The sequence below is a fragment of the Callorhinus ursinus genome, unplaced genomic scaffold, assembly GCF_003265705.2.
Source record: "Callorhinus ursinus isolate GAN/ISIS: 27379988/994484 unplaced genomic scaffold, GSC_fseal_2.0 scaffold4, whole genome shotgun sequence".
NCBI classification, from domain to species: domain Eukaryota; kingdom Metazoa; phylum Chordata; class Mammalia; order Carnivora; family Otariidae; genus Callorhinus; species Callorhinus ursinus.
In genome coordinates, this window is record NW_027397066.1 from 88,711,015 (window position 1) to 88,732,019 (window position 21,005).

General features: G+C 39.7%; 1 protein-coding gene across 8 annotated transcripts in view; it reads right to left on the bottom strand.

Annotated features, from left to right (window-relative positions):
• LEF1 (lymphoid enhancer binding factor 1) overlaps positions 1-21,005 on the bottom strand; it is a 119,145-nt gene that overhangs the window by 33,167 nt on the left and 64,973 nt on the right. For all 8 annotated transcript variants that reach the window (XM_073892093.1, XM_073892094.1, XM_025873690.2 and 5 more), the window contains exon 4: positions 2,695-2,827. In XM_073892093.1, the coding sequence (XP_073748194.1) occupies positions 2,695-2,827 (133 nt within the window). The remainder of the gene's footprint in view (positions 1-2,694; positions 2,828-21,005) is intronic.

Here is a 21,005-nt window from a genome sequence, read left to right on the forward strand (position 1 = left end):
TTATTGTTCTTTAAAATCAGTGTAAAAATGGAAGAGGGGTTGTTGTGAGGAATAAATGCATGAATACATGTAATACAGAAAAGTGCTATGTGAGTGTTTGTGGTTATTTATAAGGATACAGTGGGTAATACAAAGACATAAACAGGTATATAAACCTAGTATTTCCCCAAATCTCTTTTTAACATTTTTACCAGACATAATGAGAAGAAAATGACTGGCATTAGCTTCCTTTCTCTTTCCTGCACCCACACACATACCTCACACCCAACACATGGGGAGGAAGGTAAAAATGAATGTGCTGCCTACTGTGAAATTAGCCTAGTTATTTTCCTACAAATGAGAATGAGTTCTGCTGACAAACGGTTTACATTTATTTGATAGTTCTTATCTACTGTTAGAGTATGGACATGATACTGTTTTGTTTTTTTTTAAATAAAACTAACCAGCCTCGTAGGAACTTTGAAATTAGTAACTCTGACCTCAGTACCACCACGTTCTAACTAGTTTAGCTACATGATATAACTAAAAAGGCTGGCAGTATGAGAGAAAGACAGTAAAAGCAAGAGACCTAGTGAGCTTTTTATTTATTTTTTGGTGATGAATATGACCAAGTGGAATGATATAAACCCAAAATCATGTAAATTAGTTCTTTTCAAACCAAAGTTTACATATCCCCAGAGATAAATGGTGACAAGGTATGTAAAATCTTTGTTGACAAAAAAGTAATTAAAAACACTAATTAACAGTAATTAAAACAAACATAGTGTATGGAGTAGAATGCAACAATCACACAAATTTTTAGGCCAAAATAAGGACTTCAAAAACTATGCAGTTTTCTGATCATGCCCCCTTGTTCTTTCTCTAGTTCTAGAGAGTTTAAAAATTAAAAAAAAAATTTTTTTTTTGAGAAGCAATGATATAAATTACAATTAGTAAGGCAAAACAAGGTAGGGCAGCAGAAGAGATGGAAACAGAAAAGAAAATATAAATGTAATTGGTAGCTAGTCAAAAACTTGTCTTTTTAAAAATAGAACCGTCCTAGAATTCTTGAAAGAAAAAACTACCGAACCATCATGTGTTATCGTTTAAAATAAGTTTGTTTCAAAGTGCTTAAAACAGGGCCTAGGACATAGTAAGCACAATGCAATTATTAAATAAATAGTTTAAAAACAAGTAAAAAAACACTCTTAAATTCTTTTTGCTTATAGCTGGTTTGAGGCTTTTATATCTATCTTTAACTGTCATCTACAGCTTTAAAGTTTCCCAGATATATATCTCCAGCTCAGATACTACTCTTGGATGGTGACCCATAAATTATCTACCCCTTCTCTCCCTCCAGATATCTATAAGGCACTTGAAATCACCATGACCAAGGTCATGATCTTCCCTCTTAAACTCCATCTTCTTCCTAAAATACATTATCTTAGTTCCCTTTCTCACCATATGTTCTCCGATCTGTCTTGGATGTTTCTTACTCTTTGGAGGTCCTCGATAAAAGGGAAGTAGAGGAAGGATTGGAAATGAGGAATAAGACAGAGGCAAACTGGGACACATCTGCATAGGTGATTCTTACCTTCCCTAGGTAAAGGTACATAGCTTCACTCAAGCCAAAGTCCAACAGTGACTAAGTCCTCAAGTAAGCTGTCTGTTTTAACAATGGATGGAAATGAAGGCATTACAGATTTAACCTACAAGAGCTCAGAGTAGTGGAAAAAAACACCCAGCCTCTGAACTCCACTCTTTTTTTACACTTAAAAATTTTATTGTCCACTGTGGGTCAACAATTGGGCTGGACAAAAGGGTGAAATGCTGGTGATGGCAGATTTTACACCTTTACATTCTCTGCCTTCACATGGTTCTGTAGGATCTTTTATTTTGAACTTCTAAAGATCCTGTTGAGGTCCAAGTGTGTATGCACCTGGAAAGAAAAAAGGCCATCCTGCAAACAAATTCATCCTCAAAGTGTGCTCTAAGCAGAATGAACGAGAAGGCTTAGAGAACCTGAGCTCTGAGTCCTACAACCAACCCACACTCATACCCATCAGGTTAGAGAAACCGGGCATTTTGCTTTTTTAGACCTCTTATGCTATATGTTCTTCTGTAAATGATAAAGAAGCAGAACTGAGTAATAATGAAGAGAAGTAAAATAGGATTCATGTTACTTTGACTTTAAACAGAGATGATTTTGTACTTTATTATTATATCTAAGTTGGTGCTGGCAAATAACAAAAAGAGGATAAAACGTAAGGACCGAAATGAAACGAAATCACAAAAGACTTAAAAAGATAACATCTGAAGTAAAAATCTCCTATTTTGTCCCCTTTCTAACATTTTTCTAACACTACCATCAACACTTCGTACATGCAATAACTGAAGACTGTAGGGGGCACTGAGGACTGAATTTATAGTATATCTGTACAACATACTGGTTTATACTGTGGATCCTAGATTTATAAAGCTGTCACTTTGAAAATAACCCCTTTGTTTTTTCTTCTTTTTAATCCTGAGAAATAAGAGAGGCAACAACAAATTCTTGTGGGCTTATAAAAAACTGCTATCAAGTTAATTCCTCGTCTCCTACAAATACATTTTGATCCACACAGTGACATAGAGCAAAGACACCTGAAAAGGCACTGGACTGATGAGATGTGGCTCCTCACTTATTGAGAAAGGCCTAAGGAGGCAGACTCTCACCTTGTTTGGAGTTGACATCTGATGGAAGGTGTGGGGGGTGTGATCCTGGAGAAAAGTGCTCGTCGCTGTACGTGATGAGGGGGGTGAGAGGATGAACCGCGTGTGATGGCTGCACCACGGGCACCTTATTTGACTGCAAAGTAACCACAAGGTCAATGGTTAATAGCAACACCCAGCTCCTGTCTCCTCTCACAAAGAGAAAGTCATGCAGTAGCAGTAGCTGTCCTCATTACATCTTCAGAATTTTTCCATGTTAAGTACTCCTCAAGTACATGAATATCCCATCAAGAGACTATCAGTTATTTAATCAGTGTCCTTTGGAGATTTAGGGTGATTACAATTATTTCATAGGACATGAATTTCTGTATGTACATATTTATACCTCTTTTTGGATTATCTCCTCAGGTTATGTTCAACCAGGAGTTACTGGAGCAAAAGTTACAAATGTTTCATAAGCTCTTTTCATTCATTACCTATGTCTGGCAATAAAAAGGCACTCAACTCTTCAATGAACAAATGAATGAATAAATATTACCAATAAACAATCCAATAAATATAAATTTGCTGTACTGATATCCCCTTAGTTTATAGAATTTGTAATTCTATAGCTGTACATCTTTAAGAACCATGTTACAGCACTTTTTTTTTCATGTCTTATAGCTTTGTCAATCAAACATAACCATTATGCTTTAGCATTACTCAGTTCATCTTCAGGTTCTCTAGTTTCTACAAGTCTTAAATGATAAAAGGGAATTTCTAATCTTGAGTTTAACTGCATAATATGAAATATGGCTTGTAAGAACACTGTAAATTGTTAACATTTTATGTATTTTGACATTTTAAATGTCTTATATAAATTTAAAAAACAAATTTTATTATTGAATTTGGAAGTCTAAAATTACCTAACAACAATACTTTTAAAAGGGTCAGGTTATTTTTTGGACTTTATCAATTTGAAATCTGGGTCTCTTTATTTGGTTAAAGTTGAATTTTTTTCTCTTCTCTACCCCCCAAAAGTGGTTGCTAAGCAAATCAAATAATGTAAACAAGACTCAGGCAGTTTAACCTGAATAGGGAGATTGTTTTTTATAAACTCTAATACCCCTTCCCCCAAAAAAGAAAATAAACTCAACACAATTATAAACATGCAAAATATATATCTGATTTTAAACTCATCTACTAATTATAGCAGTCCCAGGAAGATCTCTATTTACAAACACTACAGTAATAAGTAATTGTGAATTTAAGAGGAATAAAATACAATGAATTTTGAATATTCACTAACTAGCAGACATGTCTTCCCCATAATTAATTTGAATTAGTGAGGTTTTTACTGTGCTATAAACTAAAATGCTTGTGAAATCTATTTCTCCAGAAGCAAATATCTGTATTAAAAAAGAAATTGAGGAAGTACTTGACATGTGCACAGTATAAACTGCTTAAAATGTAGGTTCATATCTGAATGGCTGAGGGCCCTGTAACACAACTGTTGTGTATGGTGGTGGCACCTACGACATACATGCTAATTTAAATTTGATTTTTTTTTTCTTTACAAATTAGATATAAAAAGTATGTTGCTCCAATGGGTAGGACTACCCTCAGCGAAATTAGGAACAATTATCCTAGTAACACTTAATTCTCTTTACAGCTAGTAATATTAATTCTCTACACCCTATCATTACAACCTCTACCCAGAAAAACTTATTAAAAAAAGGGGGGGGGAATCACCCGTTTTTAGACAATGATATAGTTTCCATACTTGATTTTCCCTGTTTTATAGTGATCAGCTCTTCTCTAATGGCAGAACTTGCACAGCTCATATAGCCCTGGGCATTTATTAAACAGAGCACCATTATCAGAACCCCATGCCTTTTCTCTACATACCTCAGCACAGACATCTATGCATATAAATGTGTAAAAGGTTAAAAAAATGTTTCAATGCTTTTCAAGTGTTAATGATGCCGTTTGCCAAATACACAGAATGAGCTTCTTAAATACAAGGAATTTAGAATGCTAGAGGAGGTGGGGGTGGGGGTGGGTGCAGAGATAGGAGGATATTATTACAAACCCTTTTTAAAATGGAAACAAAAATCTCAACACCCAAATGCTAAAATGAATATATTTCAACTCCACTAAACTGCTTTGAGTTTCATTTCAAAGTCTCATAAGAAGCATAATTGCCAAGCAATCTACAAAGGTATTTTCTTAGAGTGCTTATAAAGAGTAAGCATTGCAAAAACCTTCTAGATGTGTATATATATATCTAGATATATATCTAGATATATATCTAGATATATTTGCATGCCTTTCTTATTTCCAGAGCACCACCTTAAGGAACCTGCATTAGCAGGCAGCATCTTCTTAATATGTCTGACCTATCCCTCCAGTCATATAGCTCAGAATCTGGTGCCATGAATTTTTGCTAAATTATGCTATCCTTGCTCTCCTCTTAATTTTACGGTTTTCAACACAGATTTGCTTTCCTGTGGGAAGGAGATAAGAAGCTGAGGATTTTAATTTAAGCTCTGGCCTTGTCTTATATTCTGCAAGATGGATACTGAAAGCAGTACTAGTAGGTGTGTTAAAGCCAACAAGGATTATGTCCATTTTTGTGGCCAAATAATAAAAGCAATATGAAATCTCAATAATATGTGTGAGCACAATTCTGAGCTTCATATTTTGCCTCCTGCCGACCGCCTCCACTATGTATATAAAGGTAACCAACCCTATGTTACACACACATCACCATCACTGTCACGTGGCCAAGTGGCCACAGCCCTAAACTGTGGGCTTCCTCTGTATCAGGAGTTACTGTCCTTTGATATTATATGCACACAAAAGGCAAGAACCCAGGCACTGCTACTTTGTGTAATTTTTATGACAGACAATATAACCATTCTTAATTCTAGTCCTTTAATCTCCAAATAGCAGTGTGGTACATGTTGTGGTGGGGAGTAGGGGAGGAACAACCAATTGACCACCATGGACAAATGTATGGAATTATAGTATAATGCATGATTATACCTGTAGATGAGGGCATATGTGTGTATTTATTAAACACCGAAAACGTGCCAAGCACTCTTCCCACACTGAAGGCCAAACTAGACAAGGTCCCTATTCTCACGCAGCTTCCTTTCTAGGGGCCTGGATGTGGGACGGGGGTACTGGAGACAAAGAATAAGTATGTAAAACACCAAAAACCAAACCAAAACAAAGTGGGTGACAGGAGAGACAGTGTATATCTAATTATATGCCTTCATATCCCATTAAAGCTGTAAGAAACCAAAATTTCATTTAGTTTGAGATTCTTATTTTCTAAGACAGGAAGCTGAGAAACAGAGGTCACCAGGAAATGGACGCTCAAGCCACGACTACCGTCAGCACTTCTAATAACACAGCCTTGCTCATGATGCAACTCCAGTGATACAGGGTCACTGTGAATAAAATAGGAATGAAAACCTCTGAGGTGGCTCAACACAGTGGAATCAAGTAGTTGAGAAATACCATCTTTTTGGCTCCTACTCTGTGTCGGCTACTGGACACCCAGTATCTCACTTAACTGACCCCAAGTCTCCTGACTCCCGTTTTCATGCTTTTCCCTACTACACATCTCCCCATAAGGGAGAGAGGAAGGGTAAAAATCACACCGATTCTTTTTCCATTCATACATACAATCAAGTACATTCATAGGTGCGGTCATTGGTACACAGGTACATTCATAGTCAAGTCTTAGCTTCCAGTGGAGGATCATGAGGTATTCCCAATGTACGTCCCCTGTTTCATTATCCCAGGGTAATAGCACCATTACTCCACCTTTATGTGATACCTGGCAGCCTTAAGACATCCCAAATCCTCCACTGCTGCTCAGAAAGGTTCAGAAACTTACCTAAGCTCACATGGCAGTAAGTGGCTGAGCCAGGCCACAGACCCTGATCTTCCAACTATATATTCTTTAATCTCAGGCAGGTGAGCAAAGGGAAAAGTAAGAAAGATGGAAAGAGCAGGTACTCGAAAAGGGATAGAAAATATAAGGGGGAGGGACGCCTGGGTGACTCAGTCCTTAAGCGTCTGCCTTCTGCTCAGGTCATGATCCCAGGGTCCTGGGATCGAGCCCCACATCGGGCTCCCTGCTCCGCGGGAAGCCTGCTTCTCCCTCTCCCACCCCCCCTGCTTGTGTTCCCTCTCTCGCTGTCTCTCTCTGTCAAATAAATTAAAAAAAAAAAAAAAAAAGAAAAGAAAATATAAGGCAGGGGGAGATGCTAGAAGACTCACATACACTCAGCACCCACACATGGCTATTCAGTAGGAAGCCTGCAATCTTTTCCCAAGCTTGAAAAATCATCAGGCCATCCTACCCACATAGCGCATACTTATTATAGCAACTAACACCAAGTGCTTAGTGTGTGCAAAGCATTTTATAGTGCCTTTGAGGCAGGTACTATTATTATTCTCCTTTTACAGATGAGGAAACTGAGGCATGGACAAGTCAAGTAACTTTCCCAAAGACACAGAGCTAGTAAGTGGCAAAGCTAGGCTCAAATACAGAAAGTCTAGCTCTGAAGACAACATTCGTCACCAGCACGCCATGCAGCCTCCCTGAAGAGCCAAGTTCATAAAATCTTGGACACAGAGTTGACCATGTGGGCCATACCTGACAGTATGTGACATCGATGAAATGACTGTGTGGTCTCTGTCCCAGGCACAGGAATCACATCAGACAAAGAGGCACCTCAGTAGAAGTGGTCGGAGCCGCAGAGACTCAACTGGCGCCTTTCTCTCCAGGACGGGAAAACATTCCAAGGAAGCTAGCTTGGCTGCCATCCAGGCTGGTCCCTGAAGGTAAGGACCTCTTTGGCATCACAGCCAATAAAACCCACACCTCCTGTGGACATGAAGTGGGTGCCACTTAGGGATCCTGAGAGCCACCCCCGAAGAACCGCTCCCAGAAATGACCCCCTCACCACCGGCAGTAACTCAAGCTGTCATGAGTGTTGTCAGCCTCCGAGGATGTGGTTCTGGGCAGGGCTAGAAAGTGGTTCAGCGCCCTCCTGGCTAAGGCCATGGGCCTGCTGGTAAGTGCAGTAATTGGGGGAGAAACCTGCTGGTCTAGTAGCGAGTCCCCATCCTGAACATCTCCAGATTTCAACTAAACCTGCAGTGCAGGATCTGGCTGTGCATAAAGGCCCTGAGTTCCCTTTCAATTGGCTGTGCATTTTATCAATAATCCTCCCAATAATAACCAAATCCAGGGAATATTAACACTCCACCAACTTACTGAGATGAGGCATTTCATCCAGTCTCAATTTTTATGGTGCCATTTTACTTTTTATTCAACTCTTAGGAAATTTGGTACTCATGAAATAGAAGCCGTGTAATTTTATATTGTGTCTTCCCCTCCTCTTCTGAGAATCTGAGCTTCTCAAGCCTTCCCACAAGAGGAGCAGATTTAATTTACTCCGAAAAGATACGATTCTTGGACCAACTAGACCTCAAAAGTAACATTTTGTACTGGAAATCCCCTAAGATCCACCAAGGCTAAATACCTGATTCTGGTCTGAGGTGGCCTTCAAATCTAAGACCACTACTGGCGATGATGTAGCAGCTTTTTAAGATAACAATTAGAGCCTAGGGTCTGAAGACTTCCTGAGTAGGAACTGATCGATTCTAAGGTTTGCAGGACAAATATTCTGAGTCTAAATCTGGAGGCAGACTTAAGGGATGGTCTCCACTGGACACCAGAATGTCTTCCTAAGAGCAGAAGGAACGTGTCATAGGGAAAGGAATTAGTATCAGTAACTGCTAGTCATTATGGCCATGCCTTTATATTCTCTGGCACTCATCCACATACGTGGGCAGTATCACTTCTACATTTATGGATGAGAAGGCAGAATTCTTTCGGACAGAGAGCTAAGTAATAATTAGCTGAGAGAGGACTTGTGCTGGCATGAGTTTGACACCCAAGTCCCTGCTCTTCCTGTCCTACACTGCTCGCTCCTCAGCTCCTCTCCCCACCTCTGCCCTAAACTGCTCTGCCAGGTGTGGGTGGCCTACCATGGGTTCCACTGCAATCAAGCATCTGGACAGGAACCACTGTCTGCCTGGAGAACCCTGATGTCACCAGCAGGTCTGTACCCACTGTTTTTTAGTTCTCTTTACAGTGATGATTTCCATACATTACATCACGCCATCCTGAAATCACCCCTAAGTTACGTGTTATAATTTGTTTTATCGAGAAGAAAAGCGAGCTTCTGAGATGGTAATCTGTACAAGATCACAGAGGATGTGAAGTAGCAGAGAAAGGACTGGAACCCAAGGTGGTGACTCTTGAGTCCACAGCTTATATCCCAAGGACCCAAAAGCAGACAGTCCTGCCATCCTCTGGTTTCCAAGTAGAAGGGATGAGTACTCATATAGTTTAATATCCAAGTACATGGGCAGTGGAGGCACAGAGTTCAGATCCCAAACAATTCATATCCACTTAGTTGCTATGCTTAGGTAATTCACTTAATTCTACAGAATCTCGGTTTCCTCATATGTAAAATTGGGTGGAAATAATACCTCACAGAATTAAGGTAAGGACTACTGAACAATGCAAATAAAACATCAGATCCTGGAATATTATATATGTTCAACAAATATTTGTGGAATGGATAATGGAAAGAAGAAAGGAAAAAAAGGCCCAATAAATGAATTACCCTGGCTCCCAAAAGTTCAAAATGCTCATCTCTACAACACAGTAAACTTCAGAGTTTAGACCTTGCTGTGGCAGACATGTACACACAGGTTTTCTATGTGCTTGCTTTGTTTCCCCTTCTAGAGTATGATTTAATAGGCAATATAATCTCAGTTCATTCATTTGAAAAATCTCTTACAGCAGTTCTCAAAACTTTTTGCTTTCAGAGCACTTAACACTCTTTTTTTAAAATAATATTTTATTTATTTATTTGAAAGAGAGACAGCAAGAGCAAGAGATGGAACACAAGCAGAGGGAGTGGGAGAGGGTTAACGACTGAGCCACCCAGGCGCCCTGAGGATCCCACTGAGTTGTTGTTTGTGTGGGTTTAACAATACTTATCACGTTAGAAATTAAAATGAGAAATTTAAAAGTATGAATTCATTTAAAAACAACAAACCTATGTTTGTTGCATGTTAACATAAAAAGCATTCTTATGAAAAGAGACCATTTTCTAAACAAAAAAATAAGGGTAGCATTGTTTTACATTTTTTTGCAAATCTCTTTAGCATCTGGTTTAAGAGAAGACAACTGGATTCTCTTATGTGCTTTTGCATTCAAATATCATTTTGTTATGTTATTTTGATTGAAGTACATGAAGAAAATCCAACCTCACACAGATGTGTTGTTGAAAGGGAAGGATTATTCTAGTAATTTTTTTTCAGATTATTGTGGAACTCCTTTGATACTATACCAAAACTCGACAAGTGGTAATTTCCTAAAGGCTAGTTGCAATATTAGGGTTCCTGGCTGGCTTAGTTGGTGGAAAGGTGACTCTTGATCTTGGGGTTAGAAGTTTGAGCCCCACGTTGGATGTAGAGATTACTAAAAAATAAAATCTTAAAAAAAAAAAAAAAAGAGGCTAGTTGCAATGTGGAGTCAAAAACCCTATCAATATACTTTTCCTACTCCTACATTAAAACCCACTGATCTATCTTGAATTTTGAATTTAACCATGCATGATTTTGTAACATCATGCATTGGTTACTTGGTAAATACTGGTTTAACTGAGTTGACATATTTTGTTACATGATATAAAAATCACATTCATTAGTATCATCACTGATTTCATTAGAAAAGCTTTAAGGATTTGGGAAGCTCTCTGGCCCATAGCAGTGGATACAAGTTTTCTAAAATTCCAATTCTTGCTCAAAAGCTCAAATTCTATCACTGGCAACAAAGTCAATTATTTTCACTAAAGAGAGACTCACCTTGCTTGTCTGCCTGCCAAATACTAAAGTTGGAAGAACCATAGTTTGTCAGGTATATGCGGTCAAGGGTCAAGATTTAATAAAATTAGTAATTTTTACTGCTTCATCAGGATATTCTAAGGTGACACTGTCATTTTTTTTCCCCATGGGAGGGTGTTGTGGTACAGAATTCAATGATTACAAGTATAGTTGTCCCCACCATTGCTTCTGCACCATCAATGCAAACGTCAACACAGTGGAAAAGACGAATAATGTATTAGTGTCATCGTGAGAAGAGTTTTGACCTTATGTGTCAAACTATCTCAGGGAGTCCCAAGGGCCCACAGACTACACTTTGAGAACTGCCGCTTCTAGTGAAGAATGCTACAGAAATAGTCGTTGACTGCGGACAATGGAGGCTAATAAATAGAAGAGTATTATTTCAATTAAGTTGAATTCAGAGAGAAATTGATTTATGGGTTATAAATATGGAATGTTTTTGTGATATACCAAGCTCCTATTTGATAGTACTCTAAATGTACGAAATCAAGAGAAATTTGAACAGCAAAAAAAAAAAATAATGTATGCCACATCCTTTTAAATTAGAAAATTTTAAACTCCTTTGACTCCCTTAATTGTGTCAGTGTAGAACCCCAGACTTGTGCTCTTTCATCAATTTTGAATTATTTTCTTCAAAGGGATTCTAGATATACAGTAGCTGGGAATATGGATTTGTACCCTTTGGTGCCAAGAAGCCTTCAAGTCCCTCCAGTTACACTCACTGTCTGCACTGTACTTACAGCCCCTAGGACCTGACTCTTTATGTATTTATTACACTGCACTGTTACCGTTTGTGCATCTGTTTTCTCTCACTAGAGGTCATACCTTGGTGACTTATCCCCAGCGTCTAGTGCAGGTCCCAGCAAAGCAGAGATAGTCAATACCTATTTCCTATAACTGATTGTCTGAATGAGGCATTTCAACACTAAGAAGTCAACTCCTTTCAAGAAAGAATTCATACCCTTACATTTTAAACAGGGATTGATCCTTGTATTTTCTATTGCTGCATAAAAAATTACCACAAAGTTATCAGCAGCATGACATATCACAATTTATTTTCTCATAGTTTCCATGGGGCAGGGTTCCAGCATGGTGTGACTGGGTTCTCTGCCTAGGCTCTTACAGTTCAGGCTGGGCTGAACTCCTGTCTGCAGATTTGCAAGCTCACTTTTGTATTTAGTAGACTTCAGTTCCTTGTGGTTGTCCCCATTCCCTTGCTAGCTGTCAGGTGGGGACCACTCACATTCCCTGACAAATACCCCCTCCATCTTCAAGCCAGTAGTGCATCAAAAAAATTTTTTTTAAAGATTTTATTTATTTATTTGACAGAGAGAGAGAGAGAGAGAGAGAGAACGTGCACAAGCAGGGGGAGTGGGAGAGGGAGAAGCAGGCTTCCCGCCAAGCAGGGAGCCCGATGCGGGGCTCGATGCAGGGCTCGATCCCAGGACGCTAGGATCATGACCTGAGCCGAAGGCAGTAGCTTAACTGACTGAGCCATCTAGGCAGCCCCAAATGCTTTTGTTTTGAATCTGACTTCCTCTTCTATGCAGTGGAGAAATCTTTCTGCTTTTTAAGGGCTCACCTGATGATGTCAGGCCTACCTCATAATCTCTCTTTGCTCAAGTGACCAGTGAAAGTGAGAGAGGCTGGAGGGGCAGTTAGGATAAGCTCAGGGTGCTGCCAAGGCTGTATCATCCCTTAAGACAAAGATAACCCATTTAACCTCATTTTTCCTCTTGTTTACAAAACATTATCACCAATTAATTTTCAGCAGATAAAAATGAAGTGCCTTTACAAACATTATCTGGTGTTATAGTTATTTTGATTACACTGTCGAGTTCTGAGGTTCAGTTAAGTTTTGCGTCTTTCTTTCCCTCTCTCCCTCCCTCCCTTCCTTTTTTAGTCCAGGAGACACAACATCAAGAGTATGCTACTCACACATTTCAGAACTGAGAGGTGCTGCAGTTCAGCAGGGAAGGGACAAGAGTTAGGATTAGCACATCCTCCCCTTTCTTCCTCCTGATAGCAGGGACATGAGGGAGAACTATGTGCAAGGGGAAGTTCCACGTAACTACAGGGTCACGGCTTAAGAAATGGAAAAGCGCAATCACTAAACAGAGTTGAGAGTATAAATAAATTTATTTTGAAGAAATTTTAAAAAGAGATTTGGTTTTCTCTCCAACATCAACAGGTCAGATTTTGGCCAACCATTTAGCTTTTAAGTAAACTTTTAGAAAAATCCTTTTTATATTTAAATGCAACTCTTCTATAAGGTTATATAGCTTTATTGTAACTTAATTATCTCACCCTTTAGGGTGACTAAAGAGTCATGTAATTGTCTTACCATTTATTAATCATTAATAATGCACTAAATGCTGTATGAAACAAACATGGAAGAAGGGAAATAAACCAAGGAAAGATCATTAAAAAGAGAGAAAGTATAGGTTCCAACAGCTAAAACCTGGATGCTTGAGTGAGAAAGACAAGAGAAGGGACATTCACTGAGTATTTACTATATTATAGAAACTATGAGCGATGCTTTTACACTTGTGCTCAAATTTATTTCCTCATTTTCAAATGAGGACACACACCAAGGCTCAGACAGGCTAAGTTTTGCCCCAGGTCACACAGGCTAGCCTGTGATGGTTGAATGTGGATCAAATACAGAGTTGTTTTATGCCAAAGAGCTGAACTTTTCACTGTGAATGGCTAAAAAGAATGGCAACAAAAGGGAATAATTCATTCTGGGGGCCAAAAGAGGACCTACACTTCTCAGTAACTGCAGTCTCTAGATGGAGGGACTGGGGTTGAGGGTGGAAGCTGTGAGCCGATCAGAGTAAAAGGGAAAATGACTTCCAACTATGTAAAGGTGCCACACCCTATTATCTGATTGATATCATACCTTTACAACATCCCTAATTCCCTGAGTGCGTGCATTTATTTTTTGTGTTAAAGACTGTCCTTTGTCCATGCGAAGATGGTCCTTTGAAAATGAAGAGAAAGAACTGGAGTCACTGAAGATTAACTACAAAACAAACAGGTTTGAGATTTACTGTGCTAGTGGTGAAATATTACAAATAAGGCCATACAGTGGTGAATTCAGAAGTCAAATAAAGGCCGAAGTGAAAGAAAGGATCCCCAGATACTAGGGAGGCAGGATGCGGAGGGCGAGGAGCCTGCCTGGACTCCTAGCTGTGCAAGTGTAGGTTCTATGGGTGCATGTGTGTAAATTTTTTTTAAAGATTCAATTATTTTATTTGAGAGCGAGAGAGAGAGAAAATACGAGTGTGGAGGAGGGCCAGAGAGTCTCAAGCAGATTGTGTGCTGAGCAGGGAGCCTGACTCGGGGCTCAATCTCCTGACCCTGAGATCACGACCCCAGCCAAAACCAAGAGTCAGAGGCGTAACTGACCGTGCCACCCAGGCGCCCCATGTATGTCAGATTTCACAGCGGAAGGACATGGGGTAAGACAAGATTCCAACGGTTCATAACATTTTCTGGATCACAGACGCTGATCTGATGAAAGCTGTGTATAAATGTTTGTATACACAAATACAATCACACATCAGTGGATTATGGCAGGAGGCTGCGGTATGCATCGGGGAGAAGAAAGCCTATGGACTGTAGATTTTGCTGCCATTTTCCAAGAGAGAAGATCTTTAGCAATCACTGCATAATATTATTATTAATAAGCTGGAGTTTAATCAGTTTGTCCAAAGTAGTATTTGTGTAGGTCACTGGGAAATAATGGAAGATAAACAGGTCAGTGAAGCTGGGTGAGAAGCCAGCAGCAATGCGCACCTGGGTGGCTCAGATGGTTAAGCGTCTGCCTTCGGCTCAGGTCATGATCCCAGGGTCCTGGGATCGAGTGCCGCATTGGGCTCCCTGCTCCTTGGGAGCCTCCTTCTCCCTCTGTCTCTCATGAATAAATAAATAAAATCTTAAAAAAAAAAAAAAAAAAGTCAGCAGCAAGAGCCTTCTCTGTCTAGCCACAAGGATCTCAGAGCAGAGGCAGCAGGCTACATGTCCCTCTGTAACCCAGTGACAAGGCTGTGTGATGACAATGGGCAAGAGAAAAGGACAGAATGCAGTCTCTCCAGGAGCTCCAGAACAGGAGAGGGATGCACTGCTTTGGACCGAATGAATTCCCAGACATTCTCCTCTGAACCTTACCGGCCATTATTCCTAAAAAGATTCAATCAAGTTTTCTGGTGCTGATCTGGGCACATGTTGGTCAAAAAGGCTCTCTCAACCCACTGCCCAGGGATGGCATACTTGAAGGGAAGGCAAGTCTTCCCACGGCCACCACAGCAGCACCTATTACGCAGTTTCAGAGGGCTGGGAGATCTCCCCGTGGCACTCAGGATGTTCAATGGGACAGGAAGAATGTCTGTGGCCCAAGAAACTGGATGAACGTAGCTCTCCCCTTGGGGTGAAGGGTGACTGGAGCCTGCAAGGGGTCAAGATCAGGGAAGACCCACAGCTACCAAGAGGGGGAGTGTGGATGAGCTGTTTATATGTTCAGACTGCAAATGCATGGTGCACAATCTACAGGGGCAAAGGCAACAGACTTAAACCTAATAATTTCACACTGGAAAGGGCACCTTTCACACTTAAGTAACTATGCAAAGAATCTGCCTTATTTTAAATAAAACTGATTTGTTTTAAGATCAGGTGTGAAGCATTTACAAAACAGTAATAAGAAGGCTTCTGTGCCAATTTTGTCCCAGCAAGCTATCTCTGATTTTAATAAATGCCATAAGCGTAAAAAGATTCTCCGCTTAAAACTGGGTGTTTTAGGGGCTCCTGGGTGGCTCAGTCAGTTGAGCGTCCAACTCTTGGTTTCGACTCAGGTCATGATCCCAGGGTCATAGGACTGAGCCCTGCAGGGGTCTCTGCACTGGGTATGGAGCCTGCTTGGGATTCTCTCCCTCCCTCCCCCCGCCCCAACCCCTGCCCCCCCCCAAAAAATAAACAAAAGCAAAAACAAAAACAAAAACACTGGGTGTTTTAAAAAGTGAGAGTAACATTTATGTCTGTGGGGATCCTCATTTTTCTACAGATTTTACTTAAGAGTCTTTCAGAGATGAAAAGAAAAATACAATAAATAAATAATTTTGCATTCAGCTACTAACACTAAAACTCTAACTGAACTGAAGTTTGTTAGGAAATTCAAGTCATTTTCTATGAATGTATAAATGTGGTATTTGCTCTGTAATATAAGCACTAAAGCTATTCTATGGAGCTGTGCTGTCCAATATAGTAGCCATTAGTTACTAGCTTTTGAGGCCTTGAAATGTGGCTGTAAGGGCTGTACATGTGAAATACACACTGAATTTCAAACAATGTGAAAGAAAGAATGTAAAAAATCTTAGTAAGTATCTCTTTTTTAATACTGACTATAGGTTGAAATAACATTTTGGCTATACTGCATTAAATAAAGTCATTACTAAAATTAATTTTACCTCTTTCTCCTTACTTTTTTCATATGGCTACTAGAAAATTTAAAATTATACATATCACTTGCATTTGTGACTCACATTATATTTCTGTCAGGTAGGTCTGCTTTACCTAAGATTGCCCCTTCCCTACTATACTCCAATTTGACTTGAACAACAACAAAAAAGTAGGCATGCTGACAGAGAAAAGTTCCTTTTGGAAAAAGAAACTTAGAGATAAGGGAACTGGAAATCCGAGAAGTTTAGTGGAGGCACTGGTAAACATTCGACCTCGATACCCCATACTCAGGGCCAAGTGAAGTTTAAAACCAAGTATTTACATGGTAAGTAGCACAAAACCCTAACATTTCATATAATGGCACATAATAAATAACTAGATATCTATCTTTCATAGGTTAGAGTGAGCCTTCTGAATAAATGGTTTTACTGCACAGCAGTTATATATAACTTCTTCAGCTTGTCAGTCAGCTCAGATTACTTTTAAAAACACCTAATACACATTTACAGATTCATTACAAGTTAATGATCAACTCATTCTTTAATGGGTACCCATCCTTTCCATCTCACGTCAGAATATACTGCCTGAAAAAAACCCCCACAGCTTATCTTGAGTGAAAATGATGCCGTAGACATCACTATTTGTAGGATATACTTGTATGAGTCAAGGAAAAAGAACCTTTTGTTTTGGATTTAAAAACAAAATCCTGAAATGAGTTGAGGCAGAATGGAGGCAGAAAACTTAAATGACAAATACAGGAGATTACACAAATTAGGTTTTATGTAACTTTGCACATTCTGATTCATCTTAAAGCCCCCAAGTAAGTCAAACTAGAATAGAAAACTTTCCTTGAAAACATTTGCTTCAATGGTATAAAAGAGAAGAAGCAAAATGTAAAGACCTTTTAAAAGACTCTTAATTCTACTTATATATTATGAAAGAGAAGTGTTCTATGACAACAGGGAAATCACAGCAGCAAAGATGGTAATAACTATTCTCTGCTGGTGAAAAAGGATACTTCTGCAAACATAAAATCAAAGATAAACTCTATTTTGTACCATTTATTGTGAATAGGAAATTTCCTCCTTGAATTTTTTTTTCTCTTTTTACAGCAGATGGGGGGACATGGTGATGAACTCAAGGCAAATACTGAAATCCCCATCTGTAAATCCTTCCTAAGAGCAACCTAGGTTGCCTTTAATTTACAGTAAGTATGTTGGAGCTGGCTTGTACTAGCTCTCTAGAGCAAATTGCTACATTTTCAGGAATTTTGAGAGCCTGTTAATATGTTGGTGGCTAGAGATTAGCCATGGTGGGATTATTTACACCATGGAAATTGGCAAATGTGAAAAGTCGGTGTCACTTCCCCTGAAGCTGGTTGTTAAACATGTAACAGCACACTACTAGCAAACACTGAAACCCTTCCTAATTTACTAAGTAAAACGAACTTTTCTTCCTTTATTGCTCTTTGACAAGCCACAGGAACATAATTTTGATCTTTGCCTGAAACCATGCCAGAATAAGAAATTTCAAAGATCATCATTTGACATGATCTAGGATGACCTGATCCATGCTCCCAGGTCCTGCTAACACTGGGGGAACATGTGGCCAACATGTGGTCATTAATTACTCCGCTTGGTTCCTTATGACTGGGCCTCAACAACACAAGGTCTGAGTCACTAGATCGAAGGAGCTCCATTGCACAGAAATGAAAAGAAACTTGCAGAAAATTCACGGGCATTTCCCCCCCTCTTCTCAAGGAAATAATTAATGTATTCAAAAAAGTGCAAAAAATGCTTAATATAATTATTTTTTATAGTTCTGTGTAACAAATGAATCTTATGCAGAAAAGGAAATAATTGAAACTATGCCATATATGCATCAAAGAATGCAGCTTTCGACATGAGGGTGGTACATCAGAGTGCAATTATCCAGGCCATCCGCACAGAATCAAGCATGGGACTAAATATTAAAAAAGGAGATGAGAGGCTGTCGTCCTTGCAGCACATACATTCACGATATGTAACATAAATTCTTGCAGGGATATCTGAAAATAATTATGAATTTTAGGGAGAATTATAAAGAAGCAAAAATAATTTAAGGGCTAATTAAAGAACATCTTTTAAGACACTCAACTTTTTGCTTTAACAATGCTTTTGCCCAGGTTTTGATACCAAGGTTGTCAGTAGGGGTCAGTTCTCAGGCAAAAATAATAGCATATTGAATTTGAAGTCAAAAGACCTAGATACTTACTATTCCTGGTCCTACCTGCTATTTGCTGTGTGAACTTAGGCAAATGACTTATCCCTTCTGTGTTTCAGATTCCTTATTAAATGAGGCTAATATTTTCCCTGGCTAAGTTTGTGTAGGATCAGATGAGATCATGCATAGAAAAACACTTTGCAAATAGTAAAACACCATGTAAACAATGTATCAATTCCACTTTGGAAAAACAAAGTCATTACGCTCATTTCCTACATTGAGAAAGTTATTACCTGAATCAACATGTATGAGTTTGGTGAAAACCAAATAAAGCTAACTTTCAAATTTGCTGAAATAGTAATGGCCTCAAAGCATCCTCTCAATCACTGTTTCACTACTGATTTGTAGCCTCTACTTGTAGCCCTCCTAGGATAATGTCTTCCCCTAAGAATATTTTTTCTATGACGCAAATATGTTGCAATACGGTCCATCTAAATGCATGGAGGATATTTTTCTTTTTAAGATTTTATTTATTTGAGAGAGAGGACAAGCAGTGGGGAGGGGCAAAGGATGAGAGAGAGAGAGAGAGAGAGAGAGAGAGAGAGAAGCAGACCCCCTGCTGAGCAGGGAGCCCGATGCGGGGCTCAATCCCAGGAGCCTGGGATCATAACCTGAGCCAAGGCAGATGCTTAACCAACTGAGCCACCCAGGCGCCCCATGGAGGGTATTTTAATTCACTTCTTTAATATGTATGGCCTGCTCCATCTGAATACCAATATTTTAATGATGTTTGAGTGAAGACAGATGAAGGAATGACTGGCTGGGTAAGACAATACAGAAAATGGAAATACATACACTGGGGAGCCAAGAAGCACCATGGATGATCCACAAACACAGGAGGTAGGGAGAAAGGTAAATGCAGGGGAGAGGAGTGGGTAGGCTAGAACCTCGGGTATAACAACTCGAACGTGACCTTGAGGGTTGGATTCCTGCCATCAACAAATGATCAACATGTGGGCCTGAATATATTCAATGCCCTTTCCAGCAAGGATGACCCTGTGATCCCAAAGGTTCTAAAGCTTTGAATTCCAATAGTGTAATATCCTCTACTTAATGATTTTTTTCTAGTAGCAGCTACGGAAAAAGAAAGGAAGGCAAAAAAACAAAACAGAACAAAAAAAGAACTGTGTACAATTAGAGATGACTTATTTACCGGAACATTTAAAAATTGTTTAAAGATGGAAGACTGCCACACTGCTGATGGGGCACAGGCTCAATGGCCGTGTGTACTGGTATGGTCAAGGAACACCAACAAAGCTTACAGAACAGAGATACAACAGAAAGAGGAGCATTTTGGTTGTCATTAAACCTTTCTCCCAGTGCAAGGACCTGTAAGGTTGTGCTAATCATGATCTCAGGACAAAACCCCCAGATGAGATGATGGGTCATCCTGCCAAAATTCCATTAAGGGCTTCTCCCTTTCTGCAGCAAAGCCTGGATCTGCTGGGTATTCCGGCACCCCAAATCTACCTTGAATCTCCAACACTAAATTAACCTTCACAGACAAACCCAACTGGACAAGTCTGTGATCAGCGAGGGGGTACTCCCCCGCCAGAAGGGCGGGGAGACAGCAGTCACCTAGAGTTAATTGTGTATGCACAAGAAGGTCTGCCCAACGTCTCCATCAACAAAGTGAGCTAACCCTTAGTACTTGTAGGCTCTACAAATTCTTTTAAAGATTTATTTGTGAGAAAGAGAGCGAGATCACAAAGGGAGTGGGAGAGGGAGAAGCAGGCTCCCCACTGAGCAGGGAGCCCGATGCAGGGCTCAATCTCAGGACCCTGGGATCATGACCTGAGCCGAAGGCAGACGCTTAACCGACTGAGCCACCCAGGTGTCACTGGCTCTATGAATTGTATGATTACAGAGCTATGGTCCTACATAAAAGCAAATGTGGAAGAAGAGTCAACTTTATTTCAGGAGTCTCACTCCAGGTCTCCTCGGAGTACCTTATTCCAAAGAGGACACGGCTTTGGCAGTTTGGTCCAGCTATGAATAAGCCACTCCAAGGAAAGCTGACGTCTTGGGAAAAGCCAGAGTTGAACTATAATAAAACAACCAAATTTACATTAGTTTACAAAGTGTTTTCATGTTCCTTATCCCATTTGGACCTCATCACCCCCTGTAAGGAAAGTATTGTCAACATCCCCAGGTTTCAGGTGAGGACATGAAAGCTCTGGAAAGTCCAACATCACACAGGAAATAGTAAAGGCTGGGCTCAGTCCTGCTTCCTTTTACCAAACCTTGATGTGGCCCATTTTCTCACTATCCAGTGGCCGACAGCCCCTTTCAGGTTGGTCTGAAAATTGACCTGGAGCAGCCAACAGGGTCTCAGAGGCAGGCATGAGAATTTCTAGTTTGACAACTAGAAATGCACAGCCAAACCAGAAACCACTGCAGAAAATTCCCTTCCCCTTAAAATGCTATCATCTGCGTTCATGTTTTCGAAATCATCTTAACACGCTAACGAATAGTATAATCAATAAATTATTCAATGAGCCTGATTCCCAAGCAAAGGTGATGAATGGAATGTCAAGAGGAATGTAAAGCTATCATTCTATTTAGAGAATTCCTATCCATAGGACAAAGAATCATCATTTCGAGAAATC